Source organism: Oreochromis aureus, linkage group 3, assembly GCF_013358895.1.
Source record: "Oreochromis aureus strain Israel breed Guangdong linkage group 3, ZZ_aureus, whole genome shotgun sequence".
Lineage (NCBI taxonomy): Eukaryota > Metazoa > Chordata > Actinopteri > Cichliformes > Cichlidae > Oreochromis > Oreochromis aureus.
Window position 1 is genome coordinate 108,283,807 of NC_052944.1, and position 21,796 is coordinate 108,305,602.

General features: G+C 42.2%; 1 protein-coding gene across 1 annotated transcript; it reads left to right on the forward strand.

Moving 5' to 3' along the window:
* Nucleotides 1-3,779: 3,779 nt before the first annotated feature.
* On the forward strand, nt 3,780-16,413 carry LOC120434957 (murinoglobulin-1-like; the record flags this gene model as incomplete). The annotated part of the gene is given in 14 exon segments (XM_039603642.1): nt 3,780-3,960; nt 4,211-4,286; nt 5,189-5,345; nt 5,927-6,001; nt 12,481-12,643; nt 12,714-12,809; nt 12,812-12,901; nt 13,414-13,625; nt 14,119-14,243; nt 15,612-15,702; nt 15,788-15,856; nt 15,937-16,042; nt 16,190-16,234; nt 16,347-16,413. Coding segments are annotated over 13 exon segments (1,479 nt in total), but the record flags the coding sequence as incomplete, so codon positions are not given.
* Between the last annotated feature and the right edge of the window lie 5,383 nt (nt 16,414-21,796).

Consider the following 21,796-nt stretch of genomic DNA (forward strand, 5'->3'; position numbering starts at 1 on the left):
TACTCCGGGGTAATGTGCTGTACGGCAAAGGACAATGACTGTTTATCACCTCAAGCTCAGTTAGCCGCCCGGCCAGAGACTCAGTTAGCCGCCCAGCCAGAGGCTCAGTTAGTCGCCGGCCAAAAGTCCAGTCGCCACCTCCACCACATTCAGCCTCACAATCCATGGCTCAATTACAGCCACAGCCAGACGTATTACAAACCATGTTACAATCCCTAGCCCAGTCAGTAGCCCGGTTGGCAGAAGAATCATTAGCCTTGTCATCCGTTCAGTCCCCAACTTCTCCACCATTATTGTCTCAACCTTTACTTCAGTCGCCCTCAGCTCAGCCACCTGTTCAGCCATCATCTTCACTGACTCCTCCTGTACAGCAAGCTAGGTTGATTCAACCCGAGAGAAACCGTTGTTCACCCATTCGTTCCAGGCAGAGAGAAAAACCAAACAATCCTGTAGACATTCCTCAAGAGCTGGCCAGTTCTGAGACTGAGATACACCCAGGGCCTCCCCAGAGGCTGGGTTTCAGCCCCAGCAGACTCTGGACCCCTGGAGGTTAAGAAGCCAGCAGAGGACTGCACCCGGCCGCCGCTGCCTGAGCAGAGTCAATGCTCTGTGCAGCTGCAGTCTGCTGTGTGTTTGCCAGAGGCCCGTGTGCCTGCTGGTTCTGTTTTGTCCCTGCCAGAGGCCCGTGTGCCTGCTGGTCCTGTTCCGTCCCTGCCAGAGGCCCGTGTGCCTGCTGGTCCTGTTCCGTCCCTGCCAGAGGCCCGTGTGCCTGCTGGTCCTGTCCCGTCCCTGCCAGAGGCCCGTGCGCCTGCTGGTTCAGCTCTGTGTTTGCCAGGGGCCCCGGTGCCCACTGGTTCTGAGACTGTTTTAGCTGGGGGGCCCGAGGAGCCCGTCCAGCTTCCGGCCTCGTCAGCTGGAGGGCCCGAGGAGCCCGTCCAGCCTTCTGCTTCGTCAGCTGGAGGGCCCGAGGAGCCCAGCCAGCCTCCTGCCTCGTCAGCTGGAGGGTCCGAGGAGCCCGTCCAGCCGCCAGCTGCAGCCTCATCACCCTCGCCAGCTGCAGCCTCATCACCCTCGCCAGCTGCAGCCTCAACACCCTCGCCAGCTGCAGCCTCATCACCCTCGCCAGCTGCAGCGCCAGCTTCATCAGCGTCGCCTGCGGCGCCAGCTGCAGCCTCATCCTCATCTGCTACAGCGCCGCCAGCGGCAGCAGCCTCATCCGCACCGCCTGCAGAAGCCTCCTCATCTGCTTCAGCGCCGCCAGCAGCAGCAGCCACATCGGCGTCACCTGCTGCAGCGCCTCCGTCTCCGGCTTCCACGCCGCCACCAGCTGCAGCCTCAGAGTCTTCATCCTCGCCAGCTGCAGCCTCCTCATCAGCTGCATCACCCACGCCGTCGCCTGGTCCAGTTTCAGCTTCATCCGCGTCGCCTGGTCCAGCTTCAGCTTCGCCCGTGTCGCCTGCAGCAGCCGCAGCTTCATCCACGCCTGCAGCAGCCGCAGCCTCTGCATCCGCTTCGCCTTCGTCTGGTCCAGCCTCTGCTTCAGAAGCCTCTGCCTCGTCTGGGTCCTGGGTAAACCTCATGATTTCATCTCAATTTTGATTCAGCCAAATAAAAATATGGCAAGTTAAAGCTTTGTTAAAAAGGCAAATAGCAAATTACTAAAACAACAGAAAATAAAAGAGACATCATGTTCAAGTAAAAGTAAAAACCCTATTCAGCTTTTAAAAGATGATTTCATTTATAAATAGAAACAAGCGACCCACATCTTCCCGGCCTTATGTGAAAAATAAATGGACCCCAAAAATCAAAAGGCTGGTTGTGCCATTCTTTGCAGGGAGAACTGCAGTCCGAGTGAAAAAATAAAAATAAAAAACACCCCTTCCCTATTGGTGTTAGAGTTTACCATGTCAGCCAATCAAAAAATGATTTGGCAACATGTGGCACTTGGTTATTTAGGGAGAAGGGGAAGTTTTAGTAGTGACGGAAAGCGGGCGAGCGAAAAAAAAAGAGAGAGAGTGAGTTTTCATATGTGAGACATTAGTGATGTTTAGCATGTTTGGAGGCTGTAGTTAGTGTGTTGTGTAGTTATTGTTTTGTATTGTGTGTCAGTTATACTGCTGAATGTCACATTTGCTCCAAAAAAGCCACCAAAGGCAGATCCCAGTTTAAACATTGTTCCCACACGGAAAACAGGACTGGTACCCATCCTGCTGTCAGACCTGCAGGGTTTAGGCCTGTGGTGTTCTCCTCTGTCTTATAGTGAACACAAACAATTTTTTTGGACTGGCACAAATAATTTGTGTGCCTTCTTATTTGATGAAGCACACCTGATTGTTCTGTAAATAGATTTAAATGGTTATATAAAAAACGCCTGAGGCCTTGGCTGCATTTTTAGGCAAATAGTATCATATAACTTTGTTGTTTGCAAAACTTGTGCATAATTTTTAGAAATGTACAACTTTTATTTGCATTTCAAGTTATGAAAATCATTTGTTAAACATGTTTGTGGGTTTTACAGTAAAAAATATAACTTTTTTCTACTCGGATTTTGACATTTTTGTCTGAATTTAGATCAACTGTGCTAATATAGTATGCCAAAATGAAAAAAATAACTCAAATTTCAGATATTTGTAGTTGTGCTGAAAGTAACGATACCAAACAAGGCAAGAAAAACATATTTTAAAGGTGAGATATAGAGGTAAAATCAAGAGTAGTCAAAAACAGCCAATTATACCCTGACCCCAGAGGGTTAATTTAGATTTAAGGCACAAACTGATAGCTGGACATTCTCCTGGTAGAGAGTTCTTCCCTCCAGGTCGTGGCGTGCTACTGAAACAGCAGAGGCATGATTTAACACTGGGCACCAGCTGCCTTAACCAGACTCCTCCGTCGCTAACCACCTGAACCCAATGCCCCACCCCTCCCCTGCAGCTGAGCCGCAGACACCCCTACGCCTCATAGCCCCAGAGCATCACACTGCTACCACCACAGTTAGTATGATGTGATGTTCTTTCTATGAAATGATGCGTCACTTTTAAGCCAAATGCAACAAAACTCAAATCTTTTTCTCTTCAGTCCATATAATATTCTCCCAAATATCTTGTGGACCATGGAGATGTTTTTTGGCAAATGTGAGATAAGCTTTTGTGTTCTTTTTGGTCAGCAGTGGTTTTGTCCGTGGATGCTGTTTTTGCCCCGTCTCCTTTGTATTGTTGAATCGTAAACTCTGACCTTTACAGAGGAAGGCAAGGCCTTCAGTTCTGGGTGTTGTTGGGATTCGTTTGACTTTTTCAGTGAGTCGTCGATGTGCTAATGGAGTAATTTCGGCCACATCTTTTCTAGTTTTCTCAGTTTGTGGATAATGGGTTCCAACATGGTGCACTGGCGCTCCAAAGCTGTAGAAATTGTTTTTTAACCCTGTCCAAACTGATAGATCTCAAGACTTCTCGCCTATTTTTGAATTTCTTTTGGTCATGGCAACGACGTGTTTCTTTTAGCCTGCTTCCCTTTGTCAAACAGATCGTACTTGAGTGATTTCTTGATCCAGCAGGTCTGGCCTTGATCAGGTCTGGGTCTGGTTGGTGAAATGAAACTCAGTCTTCTCAGAAATATTTGGTTAATCACAGTCAATCTATGATTTTCAGTTTGGATGTTTTTTCACTCAGCAAATGAAATCATCATTTAAAATTGCATATTGAAATTATTCAGGTTATCTTTGCCCAATAATACAAAGTTGTTTTACGCTAGTTTTGTTAGTTTTAGTGAATCAGTGTTTTTGATCAGGTGACATCCTCGGCCGGGCTCTGAAGAACCTGGATGGATTGCTGCAGATGCCGTATGGATGTGGGGAGCAGAACATGGCTCTCCTGGCCCCCAACATCTACATCCTCCACTACCTGAAAGGCACACAGCAGCTCACCACAGCCATCATGGAAAAAGCTACTAACTTCCTCACCAGTGGCAAGTTTTTATTGTTTCCTCTAAGAAGGAAATCATTTGAATCACTTCAACACACACGGTTCAAGAAACAAGTCGGCATGAGGCAGAACATTAGCCACAGTTTTTGGTCAAATGTGTCATTTTCCTCATCTGTCAGCAAGAGTCGTAGAATTTCCCAAATCTTGATGTACACATGCAGATCCATAAACAAATGGAGTCCAATCATCACCATAGCAACAACGTCTCGATCATTGTGTCCCTGTTGTTACAGGATACCAAAGACAGCTCAACTACAAAAGTGACGATGGTGCTTACACCACATTTGGAAGAGGACCAGGAAACACTTGGTGAGAACATCACTGATCAAACATGTCATAAACCAGAGAGGTTACACTAGTTTTTAAATATCCCACCAAACAGAAGACGTTTCTTGAAGTTTGACTACCCATTAATAACATAAACATGTCTACCTCTAATACTTAAAATAATTCTCCATTTAATCCTTTGACTAAGATAACATTAACAATAACTTTTGGTTAATACTGTGTAATTTAGTAGGTAGGAAGGAGCATTAGAGCCACATAAAAATGTTATTGATCATTATTAGAATAAAGTCAAATTTTAAAGATTAAAGTTGTAATTCTACTTAAAAAACTCTAAATACTATTTCAATAATAGTCTTAATACTGTTTTGTGAAAAAAGTCAAATTCAAATCTAAGAAAACAGTTAAAATGATTACAGTTGTTGTTTCAAACGACTGCTATACCCTGTATAAAATGCCTTGAGTAGATGTAGTGAAATAAATCAGTCGTCTTGTGATACAGCATAGATCCTCTTTATTCCACGAGCGTGTAACCATCGGTATCCTTGCATCTGTACATTAGCAGCCATTTCCTTTTATACAAATCTAACCACATGCAGATTTCTGCACCACTTTCTGCTTTTCAGTGTACTTATACTTACTGCCACATGGTTTTTATTGCTACAAGTGACATCAGTTCCTTCCTTGTTACTAAAACTGAGTCTGAAGTACGATTTCACTAATTCAGAGGGTAAAGCAACCGTGGCAGTTTGTCCTGAAATAACTCGCCCACATTTTGGCTTTTTTCTCAAAATACATTTTCAAATTTAATCTTGAAATTTCAATTTTATTTTCAAAATGATCAGTATTTCTTTCTCTTAATGTGACCTCACAGCCAAACATTTCCATCGTTGTAAGACGTGTAAGTGTTGTTTTCTTTTTGTCAGGCTGACTGCGTTTGTGGTAAGAAGTTTTGCCAAAGCTCAGTCTTTCATCTTTATTGATCCCAGAAAGATCGAAGAGTCTAAGTCCTGGCTGCAACGTAAACAACAAGAAAATGGCTGTTTTGAAAAGTCTGGGAAACTCTTCAACAACGGAATGAAGGTAACCTGCAGTTCTTTGCTGTTAGACTGTGGAAACAGCCTCCAGTGTGGACGCACTTTAACAAATATTATCAATAATGTCATGCATACATGGAAAACACTGTATTAAATACTGTAATAGCTCACACCAGTACATTCTATTATTTTATTTAAGAAATAATTTCCATACATCTTGCTCCATTCACACCAGCACTGCCTTCTATGTAGCATTCACACATATTTATACAAAATACAAAGTATGCACTAGAGACCAACTTGGGATTAGTATCTTGCCCACAAATATTTCGCATGCAGGCTGGAGCAGCTGGGAATCAAACCATCAGCCTTCCGATTAGTAGATGACTACACAAACTGTTTATAAGGTTGGGGAAACCCGAGGTGAATCCATCCATCTCACTGGAAATACAATGTCCAGATGAACAAAATCAACTTCCTGTCCATCTCTTTAGCTGGATGTTTGAACAGGCATCAAGACATTCATGACACTAAAACCACATGCAGCTAAAAATCATTTTCATGACTTCATATCCCTGAATGTTGGTGCATTGATGATAAAGTGTCTATGATGTCTTCTGCTGACAGGGTGGTGTATCTGATGAAGTGACTCTCAGTGCGTACGTTACTGCTGCCTTCTTGGAAATGAATACATCCCAACATGTGAGTAGACTCAAAGAATAACAAGGTATTTAACAAAAATGAGTACAGAGTAAGTAAGTTAAGTAAGTAAAATTTATTTATTAAGCGCTTTTCACAGACAGACAGTCACAAAGCGCTGTACACAAATATTAAAATAAAGAATAAAATCAATAGACATTATACACAATGTTAAAGATCAAATGTAAATAACGTAAAAAATATAAAATACGTAGATCAACAAAAGGCTTGTTTGAACAGAAAAGTTTTTAACTGTTTTTTAAAAGAATCCACAGAGTCAAGCAAACGTAATTGTAGTGGTAAACTGTTCCACAGCCTTGGTGCAACAGACTGAAAGGCTCTGTCCCCTTTTGTCTTCAGTCGTGTACGGGGAACAACTAAGAGACTGAGTCTGTGAGCGGAGACGACGAGCAGCTAGGGATGGGTATTGATAAGATTTTAACGATTCCGATTCCATTTTCGATTCTGTTTAACGATTCGATTCTTTATCGATTCTCTTATCGATTCTTATTTTTAAAAAGGAGAACACTAAGGTCGATTAGCTTAGAATTTTGTTTTATATCTTCTCTTTGAACAAGATAGAAATGTAGGAGTAACATGGCCTTATAAACCCAACAGTGAGATCTTAAGAGATCCAGCCTATGGCTCTTCAATGGGGTGTCACAGGGTCCCCCGGGAAAATTGTAAATGTAAAATAATAAAATAAATATTCTTCTGTAGCAATAACAAAGTATAACATAAATTATTCTGTAGCAATTACACAAGAATATCCAGTAATGTCCCTGCCTACAATTAAACACATTCACTTACCATCTGCTGTGGCAAATGGCTGCAAGGCTTTTACCACAAACTTGGTCACTGCTCGGTGACATTCGGGCCTGAAAGAGACGCTACCGGTGGACTGCAGCGAGAACTGCCAGCGAGCGCCAGCCAGACTGTCTGTCTGTCTCATCATGGTCACCTAAATGCACAGTAATGGCAGGTTTTGTAATAAAGCAGATCACGCTAACATAACATGCACTGTTAGTTGATTATTTACCTGCCGCATTAATGGGAGATGACGTACAAACGTTACCGCTGCTGCTGCTGGGTTGAGATTCACGAGTCCGGAGCGGAATTAAAGACATTCATTTAAGTTCATCGCGTGTTTTGTGAGCAAATGCTTTTGCATATTCGTAGTGTTTCCTCCCTTAAATGAAATATCTACTTTGCAAGTATTTCAAGTTGCCCTGTTGTCATCCGTTCTCGTAAAGTATAACCAAACTTTTGAGCGTTTGAGCCGCTTAGGCGCCGTGTTTCCTGCCAGGTACGCTCCGACGCTCCGCAACGTGGTGACGTCATTCGGGGCGACTGGAATCGATAAGGGAATCGTTTGCAAAAATGGCAAACGATTCCAAGGAATTGAAACCTTGGGAACCGGTTCTCAACAAGAACCGGTTTTCGATACCCATCCCTACGAGCAGCAGTGTATTTTATAAGAAGCTTGGATAAATAATCTGGAGCCTGGCCATTTAGTGCTCTGTATGTTAAAACAAGAATTTTAAAGCGAATTCTAAATTTATTGGGAGCCAATGTAAAGAATATAAGATGGGAGTAATGTGAACACGCTTGGTAGTTAGTAGTCTGGCTGCTGCGTTTTGTATTGCCTGGAGGTGAGAGTGAGATGATTTATCCAAGCTAGTAAACAGGGAATTACAGTAATCTAAGCGTGATGACACAAATGCATGAATGAGTTTTTCCAGTTCAGTGGAGGAAACCATATGTCGCAGTTTAGAGATGTTTCTTAAATGATAGAAACAGGAACGAGACAAAGATTTTACATGAGAGTCAAGGCCCAGAGAAGAGTCAAATATTACTCCAAGATTCCGAATATTTGACTTGACAGATGGACAGAAAGAGGACCTAAAACTGAACCCTGTGGGACCCCACAGGTCAGGGCGGCAATGTCAAAGGTGAACCTGTCAGTCCTAACAGAAAAGGTCCTGTCTGACAAATAGAAACAAAACCAGTCTACGGCAGAGCCAGATATACCAGCCAAACCCTTGAGCCTGTTAAGTAGGATTTTGTGGTCGATGATGTCAAAGGCTGCGCTAAGATCAAGCAGAATGATCACAGAATAATTCCCTGTATCAGATGCCATTAATAGCTCATTATAGACTTTTAAGAGAGCGGTCTCTGTAGAGTGCTGCTTTTGAAAGCCAGACTGAAAAGGGTCAAGAATGTGTAATTTACATAATAGAGACCTGAACTGATTTTCAACAATTTTTTCAATTTACTTAAAAATGGCAATTTTGAAATAGGTCAGTAATGACTAGTGGAGCTAGGATTAAGATTCTGTTTTTTTAACAGAGGAGTTACCACAGCATGTTTAAAATAAGATGGAACACAGCCTTGCCTCAGTGAACTGTTGATGATGGATAGTAATGTGGGACCAATGCTGGTGATAGACCCGGACAGGACAGAGTGAGGTAATATATCTACAGAGCATGAAGAGGATTTCATTTTACCTAAAACTGTAATTAAGTCATTTAGTGTGATTGGAGAAAAGGAGGTAAATGATCCAAGACACCAAGGGGTATCTTCATAAGGGGAGGCACTTGAGGAAATTTTGGATCTCAAGTCCATCACCTTATTTACAAAGTAAATAAGGAAGGTATTACAATCTTCATCAGAAAGCAGCAGAGCATGCTGGGTTGGAGGACAAACAGTACTGTTGATGGTATCAAATAGAATTCTTGAATTATTTTTATGACGATTTATAAGATTATTGAAGTAAGAGGATCTAGCCTCTTTGACTGACTCATCATATAGGTAGAGTAGTTCTTTAAAGTGCTCACGATGGACAGTCAGACTAGTGGACTTCCACAGATGCTCTGCTTTTCGAGCGTCGAAGACCACGAGTCTGATTATTTAACCATGGTGTGCGGGAACTAACAGAGCAATAACTGGTTTTGAAAGGAGCAACCTGATTAAGAATGGCAAGACAGTGTTCATTAAAATAATTAGTTAAAAGCTCAACCTCGTTAGAGGAACTTTTAAAATTAAAAAGAGAGGAAAACTCAGAAATTATAGAGTCGTCAATAAAGCGCCTGCGCCCGATAGAACCTTGAGGATGGGACTCTGAATTAACAGATACAGTAAAAGAGACTGACTTATGGTCGCTAAAAACAACTTCATTTAAATTCAAGTGGTCAAGGGAAACACCATAGGTGAAGACCAAGTCCAGAGTGTGCCCAGCCCTATGAGTAGGCCCTGCTACATGCTGAACAAAGTTGAAAGAGTCCATAATGCTCAGGAACTCCTTAGTGGTACTGTTTGTTGAGTCATCCACATGAATGTTGAAATCTCCAACAATGATAACCATGCCCATTTTAATAGTGGAAGTTAAGATCAGAGTTAGTCCTGCTGAGCCATGGAGTTAGGTTCAACCAGCAGTCCCTACACATAAGCAGGTCTCACTACCAGCCAACATCACCAGATGACACAGTTCACCTTTGCTATTTCTATTGGCACTCTTATATGGAGCATGCATCAAGTTACCATTACCGTCACCCTCCACATCTTCCTGAGCTCTTCTCTGAGCCCTTAGTATTTCTCGAGCTTCTCCTGTTCCTTCTTCCTGATGTTGTTGTCGTTCGGAACCGCTACATCAATCACGGCGGCTGTCTTCTTCTGTTTGTCTACCACTACTATGTCCGGTTGGTTAGCCACCACCATTTTGTCTGTCTGTATCTGGAAGTCCCACAGGATCTTAGCTCGGTCATTCTCCACCACTCTACGGAGCGTCTCCCATTTGGACCTTGGGTCCATACTCAGTACAGATTTTTCTGTATACTATGTCAGCCACTTGGTTATGGCGTTCCATGTATGCCTTGCCTGCTAGCATCTTGCACCCTGCTGGTATGTGCTGGATTGTCTCTGGGGCATCTTTACACAGCCTGCACCTGGGGTCTTGCCTGGTGTGATAGACCCCAGCCTCTATGGATCTTGTGCTCAGAGCTTGTTCCTGTGCTGTTATGATTAGTGCCTCTGTGCTGTCTTTCAGTCCAGCTTTGTCCAGCCACTGGTAGGATTTCTGGATATCATCTACTTCCTCTATCTGCCGGTGGTACATACTGTGCAGGGGCCTGTCCTTCCATGATGGTTCCTCGTCTCCCTCCTCTTTCTTGAGTTTCTGCTGCCTGAGATATTCACTGAGCACGCAGTCAGTTGGGGCCATCTTCCTCGTACTTGTGGATATTCGTTGTTTCATTATGGAATGTTGTGCTGACACTCACCAGTCCCCGGCCTTCTTCCTTCCATTTAGCATGCGGGACTTGGGGTGAAATCCTCCATGCATCGCCAGGAACCTTCTTGTCTTAATGTCAGTGGCTTCTATATCCTACTTTTGCCAGCTTATTATCCCAGCAGGGTACCTGATGACGGGCAGGGCGTAGGTTTTGGTAGGCCGGATCCTGTCCTAACATTCAGCTGACTCCTCAGGATTTGCCTGACCCTCTGCAGGTACTTGGTGGTAGCAGCTTTCCCAGCAGCCTCTTTGTGGTTCCCATTTGCCTGTTGGATCCCCAAGTACTTGTAGCTGTCCTCTATGTCTGCAATGTTGCCTTCTGTTAGTTCGATTCCCTCAGTTCTGACTCTTTGTTATCATCCGACTACATTTCTCCAGTCCAAATGACATTCCAATGTCGTTGCTGTATATCCTGGTGGTGTGGATCAGTGAATTGATGTCTTGTTCACTCTTGACATACAGCTTGATGTCATCCATGTACAGGAGATGGCTGACAACTGTTCCATTCTGTAGTCAGTATCTGTAGGGACAGAGCATCTCCTTGGTAGATGGTGATTGTGCTATGGGCTTGAAGTTGGCCTCTAGTGTTGTACGCCACATCCCCATTGAGTTTTTGATGAAGGCTCTTAGAGTCCTGTTGCTGTTGTACAGGTCTAGGCATTCCAGGATCCAGCTGTGGGGCATTGAGTCATAGGCCTTCTTGTAATCAATCCAGGCAGTCTCGGCTGATTGTTACCAGTAGCTGGTGTTTTGCACCTCTTGTATTCTTGCCAATGAGTGGGGCACAGGAACATGTGTCTGTTCATCTTAGCCACTATGATGCCTGACAGGAGCTTCCATGTGGTACTGAGGCAGGTTATTGGTCAGTAGTTGGATGGGACCGATGGGACCGATCCCTAACAATGCTGCAATCACATCATTATAAGATGGCGAAAGATGTACCCTTAGGCCCCCTCCTCGATTCAGAGATGTTCTTTCCTTTTTCATGTAAATGGCCTCCTTGACCCCACACTCAAACCAGCATTCCTCCCTGTCCAGGATGTGTACATCCTCATCATTGAAATAGTGTCCACTGGCCTGTAGGTGTGAATAGACTGCAGAGTCCTGGCCTGATGAGGTAGCTCTTCTGTGTTGTGCCATCCTCTTAGCCAGAGGTTGTTCGATTTCCCCGATGTATAGATCCTGGCAATCCTCCTGGAACTTAACAGCGTACACTATGTTACTCTGTTTGTGTCAGGGTGGACCAATTTTTGGCGCAGCGTCTTTTGGGGTTTAAAAGCCACAGAGACGTAGTGTTTAGAAAAAAAATGCTTCTCAGCTGTTCTGATACTTCTGACACGTACGGGATCACTACAGGTTTTCACTTAGGCAGCAGTTGTCCTTCTCTCCTGGATCGGCTGGAGCTTAGGTTTACGGTACACATCAGCTTTTAAATGTCCCCCATTACTGATGGAAATCTCACAGTCTAAGAAAGCTAACCTGACACTTTTCATATCCTCCCTGGTGAATTTGATGTGTCGGTCCACCAAGTTAATGTGATCTGTGAATTGTGGAACGTCCTGAGATTTGATTTTCACCCAGGTGTCATCCACATACCTGAACTCTCACCAGCAACAACTTGTATCACCACCCAACCTGTACTGTGTTTTTTCAATATGTTCTTTATATTGTAAATACTACTAGAATATTGCTCCACTCTTTGCTTGATCTGTACTTTCCTCTAAGTACAGGGGCGATCGTGGCTCAAGAGTTGGGAGTTCACCTTGTAATCGGAAGGTTGCCGGTTCGAGCCCCGGCTTGGACAGTCTCGGTCGTTGTGTCCTTGGGCAAGACACTTCACCCGTTGCCTACTGGTGGTGGTCAGAGGGCCCGGTGGCGCCAGTGTCCGGCAGCTTCGCCTCTGTCAGTGCGCCCCAGGGTGGCTGTGGCTACAACGTAGCTTGCCATCACCAGTGTGTGAATGGGTGGATGACTGGATGTGTAAAGCGCTTTGGGGTCCTTAGGGACTAATAAACCGCTATACAAATACAGGCCATTTAATTGCTGTGTTTTCCCACATCTGCCACTTTCTATTATCATGCTGATGTTTTGAGTGACTAAATCAGGAAAACTGCCTCCTATTCTTCTCATACTGGGTTTAATGAAAGAAGATTTCTGTTTTTCCATTGAAGTTCTTTGTTGTGATCTTTTAAAGGATCCTGTGATGAACAAGAGCCTGGCTTGTCTCAAGGAGTCTCTCAGTGACCTGAGCAACACCTACACTACAGCTCTGCTGGCCTATGTGTTCACTCTGGCAGGAGACGTGGAGACCCGAGCTCACCTTCTGCAGCACTTAGACACAGTTGCAGTGAGGGAAGGTCAGTCATCCTTTAGCAGGACATCATTCAGGCTTTATTAGCATCACTGTGACTGTTATTGTGTTTGTAGGAGGTTTCCTCTACTGGTCTCAGACAGCAGCAGAAACATCAGCCTCCCTGTCAGTGGAGATCAGTTCTTATGTGCTGTTGGCCAAACTCAGCGCCTCCCGACTGCTGAGGATCTGGGATATGCCTCTGGTATTATCAGGTGGCTGACTGGGCAGCAGAACTATTACGGAGGCTTCTCCTCCACTCAGGTACTACACCACCCGAACAGCATGAAGCTCATCTTTGAGTTCATATACAGTCTTAGACAAAATCAGAGACAGAAGAAATAATACTGAAGCTTTCATTTTTCTATCAGATATGTAAAACAGATTTGTTTTAGCCAGGCAGGGATGTTTTTATTCTTTAGTTAGAATATGACATTTAAGTTTTGTCTAAAAATTCATTGTTTTAACAGAATAGCAATGTTACCTCAGACTTCTGTACACCAACTACACGTAACAGCCTGTAAATAACAGATCACCTGCAAGTTTATACCTGTAATTTCTATACTTTGATAATTCTCCGTTAAAGATATTTTAACCTGTTTAACGTTTATTTAACCAGGAAGTGAAATTTAGAATAGTTGAGATTAAGGATCTCTTTTGTGAGAGGGTTTCAAAGTGACACGGGCAGTTTTAACTTAATGTCTATTCCACTTAAGTCCATGTAATATGGAGACATATGCTGTGTGTGTTAACCACAATGCATCCATCCTGTAGGACACACGGTGGTGGCTCTTCAGGCTCTGGCTCTCTACTCCACTCTGGTGTTCAGTCCTGAAGGTTGGAGCACAGTGACAGTTCAGGCTCCCAGCAGTCAGCTGACATTTGATGTAAATCAGAGCAACAAACTTCTCTACCAGGAGGAGGCGCTGCAGGACGTGTCAGGAAAATACAGCCTGGAGGTGAAGGGCACTGCATGTGCTTCAGTGCAGGTCAGTGACAGCATCATGTGACAAGCTCCTGGTTGATGTCAGAGAAAGGGTTTCTTCTTTTACTTTTTACTTATAAAACTTTAGAGAGCATTAGCATTTTCACATGTAAAGCTCATCTTGAACATTATTTTCATACACAATAAAGACATTAGACCTGGCAGTAATAACTGTAGAGAGTACAATGCTATTTTTAAACTAAATTAGAGAACTGAGCAAAAATAAATGAACTTTCTGTCTGTATCAGAATCAGGGAAACTATTTATACCAGAGGGAAAATGAGTTGTCATAGCAGCAAATATACAACAAACATGAAGCACTCGTATAAAATGAGTGTAGATATAACAGAGATACTCATATTAAGATGAATATAGACATATAGGTATGAATATAAAAGTATGTGTGCAAATATGTGTCATGGTGTAGAGCAGTGACAGCAGGGTGCACTGAGGTGTGATTAGTTCTGTTCCACACGTGACCCAAGTGTGTTTCCCAGATTTCTGCCACCTACAACATCCCAACACCTGCTGATGTCACCACTCTCAGTGTGAAAGTCCAACTAGAGGTCAACACCACCAGTGAATCTGCTAGACCCAAATTCACTGTGCAAATACAATCGCTGTAAGTATGTTGTTACGGGCCCCAGGAATGGTGCCACAATAACAAAGAAGAAATCCCTGCAAATACAGGTAAAGTTCAGGAGCAATGAAGACACAGCGCACTCGGTTTGCCTCTCAGATTGCATCTCTTATTCAAGTTTCAACAAACATGAACAACATTAACAACATCCATGTGTGCATGACTTTTTCAGCCCCAGTGTCCATATCTGTCCATTTCCCAAAGTCACAAGTAGAAAAATAAATGCATTCACACTCTACACTTTCCACTATTTTACATGTACTTCATAGGATCGCTCAGTGAAAGCAAAACAAAAGTTCACACACGCTCTAGCTTAAGCGATTAAAAGCCACTGTAATCTACAGTGAATTTACAGCAATATTCAACTGTATCTAAAGCAAACCACACTCTTATCTGGTTGAAATTAAAGTGGACAACTGTACCGGTTCTGAATACTGGAATTGAGCAAAAATAAACACATCATTTACAGCACACTGAAGATGAAACTCACTTTTGCATAACATGGGCAACTTCCTTCTACTTCACATGTCATTAACACTCACACATCAAACAGCTTTATACTTTTCAAACATCAATGACACTTAAGCAATAAAACATCTTTGTATCATAAACTTTATATAAAATAGTAAAGTGTGCGGGAGTACCAACCTTCATAATGAAAAGAAAATAAATCTATATGCATGACCTTCCTGCAAGACAATGCTCTGGGCGCTACGACCCACAATACAAAAACATTACCGCGACGTTTCTGCTAGCGCCCGCGCAGCCTGACCCCGCTGTCTCACACTGATGCGGGTCACGCGCGCGGCTGTGCCCATAAGTGTTACAGGTACTGTCTTACTTCTTTACAACTTAGCATGGAGATGAAACATTGCTATGTAACAAACAGTGGTAGTATTTTTTACCGAGTACTAACCTGCAAATACAGGTAAAGTTCAGGAGCAATGAAGACACAGCGCACTCGGTTTGCCTCTCAGATTGCATCTGAATAGTGGGCGGAAGTCCATCCCCCTAAAGCAACTGGGGTGCACCTGCCTTGAAATAATAGTTCCACCTGAGGTGTTGCTCCATTTTTTTTCTCTCCTTCTGTACAGTCCATGTGACAAAATAATATACTGCATAAATTGGTCATGTTACCAAAGTCATTTTGAATATTCATAGTCACAGAAAATAACAAATAAACAAATTAAATAAATTAAATTAGATGATTAACACAAAAGTGGCCACGCATTTTGGGTGTGCCACAATGTGACAGGTTAGAGGAGTGCTCTTTACCCGTGTGGAGGAACTGCTGGTAGATGAAAAGCAAGTGTGCACACAGGTCAGTATAATCACACTGTTCAAACACAGGTACAGTGGAAAGGAGAAAACTACAAACATGGTGATCCTGGACATCAAAATGCTCTCTGGATTTTCCCCAGACCCCGAGTCTTTGAAGAGTGTGAGTAATTAGACAGATTCTACCAACGAGTGTATCATGTGATAATTGTGATGATAATAATAAAAATGATGTCATCTCCTCACAGCTCAAACATGGCCTCCTGGTGAGTCGTGTTGAACAAAAGGAGGATCATGTTCTGGTGTACTTAGAGGAGGTAAGTGAAAGTCACCGTGGGGACACCAGATGATGATCTTTGGTACAAACTGTGTCTGCGATTGTTTCTGTCTCGTCCAGTTACCAAAGGACACGCCCATCAACCACAGCTTAGACATCATCCAGGAGCTCCCAGTGGACAACCTGAAGCCAGCCGTGGTCAAGATCTATGACTACTACCAACCAGGTCCAAGTCTAGCTAAGCTTTACTCCAACAGCTCACTGACACACTTCAGAGGATCCATCAGACTGAACAGTTCATACAAGCTGATGTTTCCATCAGTGGGACACAGAGAAATGACACTTTCATGTTTTTCTACCATGTTTCTGTCAGGTGACCAGGCTGAGACCCAATACATGTTTGTCTCGTGAGCTGCAGGTAAGAAGCTGTAATAACACACAAGTACACCTTTCACACACATTCATGTTCACAGCATCAATGAAAAGGACCAACTTTGAGCTTTTACTAACTTTTATTCTTCGTTTCACAGTTTGAAGAAGGTGTGGCTGGTCCTGAGGTTTCAACCTGCATTTGAATAAAGATACTTTTTCTGCTCACATGTGTGTGTGCGTGTGTGTTAACAGCTCCAGTATTATTAATGCTTCTTTAATAACATGCTTTATTTTTAAATAATAGGCAGAATGGAAAATATAGTGCTGTGAATGCACCCCTGAGACTGGCCTTATGCCACATTTCTGTCTTTGTGCAGGTTTAGGCAAAAACAAAATGGTGCAAGTGGGCAAAACATTAAAAAAGCAAAACGTGCTCTTGGGAGACGTTCAGTGACAGCTGGCAAGTGACGTCCACGGAAATAAAAGAAAGAGAGACAGCTGTGGAAGAGAGACAGAGGTTAATAACAGATATGATTCGATGCAGAGAGGTCTATTAACACATAGTGAGTGAGAAAGGTGACTGGAAAGGAAAAACTCAATGCATCATGGGAATCCCCGGCAGCCTACGTCTATTGCAGCATAACTAAGGGTGGATTCAGGGTCACCTGGTCCAGCCCTAACTATATGCTTTAGCAAAAAGGAAAGTTTTAAGCCTAATCTTGAAAGTAGAGATAGTGTCTGTCTCCCGAATCCAAACTGGAAGCTGGTTCCACAGAAGAGGGGCCTGAAAACTGAAGGCTCTGCCTCCCATTCTACTTTTAAATACTCTAGGGACAGCAAGTAGGCCTGCAGAGCGAGAGCTCTAATAGGGTGATATGGTACTACAAGGTCATTAAGATAAGATGGGGCCTGATTATTTAAGACCTTGTGTGTGAGGAGCAGGATTTTGAATTCAATTCTGGATTTAACAGGAAGCCAATGAGGGGAAGCCAAAACAGGAGAAATCTGCTCTCTCTTTCTAGTCCCTGTCAGTACTCTTGCTGCAGCATTTTGGATCAGCTGAAGACTTTTCAGCGAGTTTTAGGACATCCTGATAATAATGAATTACAATAGTCCAGCCTGGGAGTAATAAATGCATCAACTAGTTTTTCAGCGTCACTCTGAGACAGGATATTTCAGGTGCTGCACATCTCGTATCTTCACACCATAGACAATTGCCTTCAGATGACCCCAAAGATAAAAGTCTAGGGGGGTCAGATCGGGAGACCTTGACCTTCAACTGGCCCACGATGACCAATCCACTTCCGTTGAGATGCTGCAGTAGCTGGAGTTTGTAAGGGTGCCATTTGTGAGTAGCTAATATCCACCGAAGAGATGTTCGACTAATGCCACTCTCCAGTGACATGTGGCGAGTGCTACAACAATATAGAATTATTCACAAAAGGACTTAGTAACGCCGTTATTCCCATCACTGTTAGTAACGGCGTTACTTTTTTCAGTAACAAGTAATCTAACTAATTACCATTCCTATCGTTACAACACCGTTACAGTTACTAACAAGAAAATGCGGTCCGTTACTATTTTTCAACAAACAGACGGTTGAAGCTGTGTTCAGTTTACAGCATCTTATATCAGCTGCACGGAAGTAGCTGACTATGTAAGTACAGCTTTAAGCAGCTGCGCGCTCCCGCGGACGGTAATCACGATCACTGTCTAGCACAACACCTGGAGCTAAGGGGGCAAAACAATCGCATGAGTGCTGCTGTTTGGAAAAGTTTGTCCGTGCTTTTCAGCTGAACTAGCATGCTAGCGCTAAGTTATCAAGTATTAGTCTAAATATCAACTGGTGCTAGTGATGTTTTGGTCTCGATAAAAGTAGCCTAGATGTTAAACTTACCGTGCAAACTTTCAGATGAACAACCACAGATCCTCAAAAAAACCAATCAAAATCGTATAATTGTGATTTGTCCTAAAAACGTCCTTGGTAAAAGCTCGACGTTTTCTCTCTTCATTTTGCAGATGGTGCGTGCTGCTGGTTCGTTCACTGTAGCTGTGAACTAGCGGCTCTTCTCCCGCTCCTCCCGCCCTCACGTCATTATCCAATCAGAGACGAGCTACAGATGCACATTCAAAATTAGGTGCACTCAGTGCAGGCTACAGTAGGCTACAGCTCTGTGGAGAGGAGGCACCATAGACATCCTATGGGAGGCACTGTTAGGTTGTTTAGCCTGTGATATGATACATTGCTGACCTAACCCAAAAACAGTAGTCTAGTCTAAGTATCACATTACAATTAAAATAAACATAAAGAATACAAAGATTATGACTGAACAGAAGTGTTACTTAGGCTATCGATAATAATAATTTCTTATTGGTTACTCTACAATAGGCTGCAAATAGCCTGAATGATTAAAAAACCGACAATGTCATTATAATTGTATATCTTTATATAGCATAAAAATAGAGAAGTAACCTCTCAGGTTCACAATGACATTTTCTGTGAAAACATTTTATTAGCCCTATACCTGAATTTGCATAATTTCATGAATCATGTTAAAAGTAGGTCCGTTACAGGCCTACATTATAAACTTGTAAAGTGACTTACATATAATTCATGTATTTTTAAAACAACTGACTAAAACCATAATTTTTACAATATTTGCATGTCAAATTAACATAATTGCTTTGTTATGAGTATTAAAGTATTTCACTGTTTTTGTTCCCAATATTTGTAGTTTTAACAAATAAATTTGATTATAATCACACATTGATGTTATAAATATAACAAAAACATTCTGTTTAATAGTTTACAAAAGTTCACTGTGATTGAAACAGAAAACTTGTGTTTTGGGGTTTACTATACATTTCTGTAGGGATTTTACATGGTTTTTATGTCAATTTCACTACCATTTTTTACAGTGTAGTTAGCGTGTAGTGTTGTGGCTAGTTTTGTGTTGTGTGTCAGAACAATGAGGCGACTGCTGTCTCCAGGTAGAAAAAGGAGTGATACACCTGCTGTCAGGCCTGCAGGTATCAGCTGTGATGTTCTCCTTTATAGTGGACAGAAATTATGTTTTTGGAGTGGGACAAATAATTTGTGTGGCATCTTATTGAATGCAGAACAGCTGGTTGTTCTGAAAATAGTTTGAAATGGTTATTTAAAAATATCAAGGTAAAGGTAAATGGATGCAAAAAACTTTGTTGTTTGCAAAACTTGTGTATATGATTTTAAAATTGACAATTAATATTTGCATTTAAAGTTATGAAATATGATTCATTAAACATGTTTGTGGTTGTTACTGTAAAATATAGCTTTTTCTACTCTGATTTTATGGTTTTGTCTGATTTTAGATTAATTGTGTTAATACAGTATGTCAGAATGAAAACATAACTGTAAATTCAGACACGTGAGGTTGTGCTGAAAAGAATTATACCAAACAAGGCAAAGCAAATAGTTTTTAAAGGTAAAATGTGGGGAAAATCAAAAGTAGTAAAAAATGGACAATTATACCTTGGACCCCAGAGGGTTAAATGTTTTTTAAAGTAATGCAATAGTTACTTTTCAAGTAATTAATTACTTTTAGAATACTGTAACTCAGTTACTAACTCAGTTACTTTTTAAAGAAGTAACTAGTAACTATAATTGAATTATTTTTTCAAAGTAACTTGCCCAACACTGCTTACTAATGTAAAAAAAATATGGTTTTATTTATATATGTTTATATATAAATATGTACAGTGGCCCCTAGAGACAAAGAACGTACAAACTCCAAAAAGCATTTGCAAACTCCACACATTGCTAACGTTAACTGACCTTCCAAAACAGAGCTACCCAGATCACTTAAATTACACAATTGAAAGCATATGTGTATTGTTTGAGTATTGTGTATTTTTTACATATATTTAAATAATGTCCATTTACCTGTTACTGTCATGATCCTGGGTCACTTTGACCCAGCGTTTTTTTGTTTCCTTTTGATTTCATCTTGTGTTTTGTGTTAATTCTGATTTTGTATTAGTTTAGGGTTGTACCTGGAGTTTAGTGTTTTATCAGCCTTACCCGTGTCTGTCCTCTGTGCTCTGTTCGTGTCCCCGTGTTTGTGTTGTAAAACAGTCTGTTTCCTGTTTTACTTTGAAGGTTTGTGTCTCGTCTGGTGAATTAGGTTCAGCTGTGCTCCCCTCCTTTGTGACATTCTCTCATTACCTTTTGTGTATTTATAGGGTGTGTCTGCCTGTGCTCCTCGTCGCGTCGTCTGTGTTTCTCTGTGAATCTTCTGTGTTACTAAGCATTATTCCTTGTTTCTCTGTGTCTCTCTGCTCCTCGCCCCGTGTCCTCCTTTTGTATTAGTTCTCCCAGTTTAGGTTTATGTTCAGTTCTGCCTTCACCTTGGTTTATCTGTTGTAAATAAAACTCTCTCTCGCATCTCCACCACCGTCTGCAACTTGGGTCCTCATTCTCTCCACCACACGACTGCTGCCCAAGCCGTAACAGTTAGTTTCACACACCAAATCCAGTCGTTGGTACTTCCTGGCTTGTGTAGCTAATAGGTAAAAAAGGTTTTACGTGCTTGAATTTGTTTGTGCTTCTGAGTTTTGTGTGTTTTGGAGTTTTAATGTTGTTACGTCCCCACGATGAAGGTCTAGGGGTGTGCGTGGGGACTGGTAACAAATGGGTCCAGAACAGAATGAAAGGAGAACAGACAGAGGTGTTTAGTACATAAAATAGTTTTTATTATAGAGAACCTTAACATAAAGAGCCAGCAACGCCATTTTTCCAACAACACTAGAAAAAGAAAAAGGTTGCACAACAAAGAACACAACAACTGAACAAAAAACTCCACACCACACAGAGGATCTTTCTAGGGGCCCACAAGCTCACCATGTCACTAGCAGCAGCTAGCTTTACTGCTGCCGAGGCCCACAAGCCCACATTCCTCACATGAAGCAGCTACACTTAGTGATGTGTCCTGTGTGTCGAAGCTTCGAATTGTGTGTCGGGTAATCTCGGGGTTTTTTTTTGTGAAGCGCGTATCGAGGCTTGCTTTGATTACATATGCAGTGACGTTCGAGGCCTCGCGGGCAGTACGTACCACGTGACTGATTCAGGGACTGGTTCACCGGTTCGCGCCAGATTCGAAATAAAATGGGCAGCAAAACACAGCTGAGTTCCCATCACACTGTGTTGTGGAACTGAATTATGTACGTGTTACTTGAGCATTTCTTCTTCGATGGAACCAGCAAGGAAGAGATTTTTTTTTATTTCGTCTCTCCTAATAAAGTATGGACACAGTAATAAATATCACAAATGATAAGCACCATAATATAAATAAACAACACTACAGATCCTATAATCTGATTTCTGTCTCTTAGTTTATTAAAAAGTGAAGCACCAAACACTAGTTTGTGTCATTATCCAGATGTACATAAGCATGATTACACAGTTACTAGGAGCGGGTTTTGATTATCGATTAAAATCGATTCTAGCTTGGATAACGTGATATGGATTCATTAAAATCCTGAATCGATTTTTAATATAAATACTACTACATTTCAACAATCACCTACCAGCTAAAACAGTAAATGAGAGCAGGTACACCGATTCTGCACA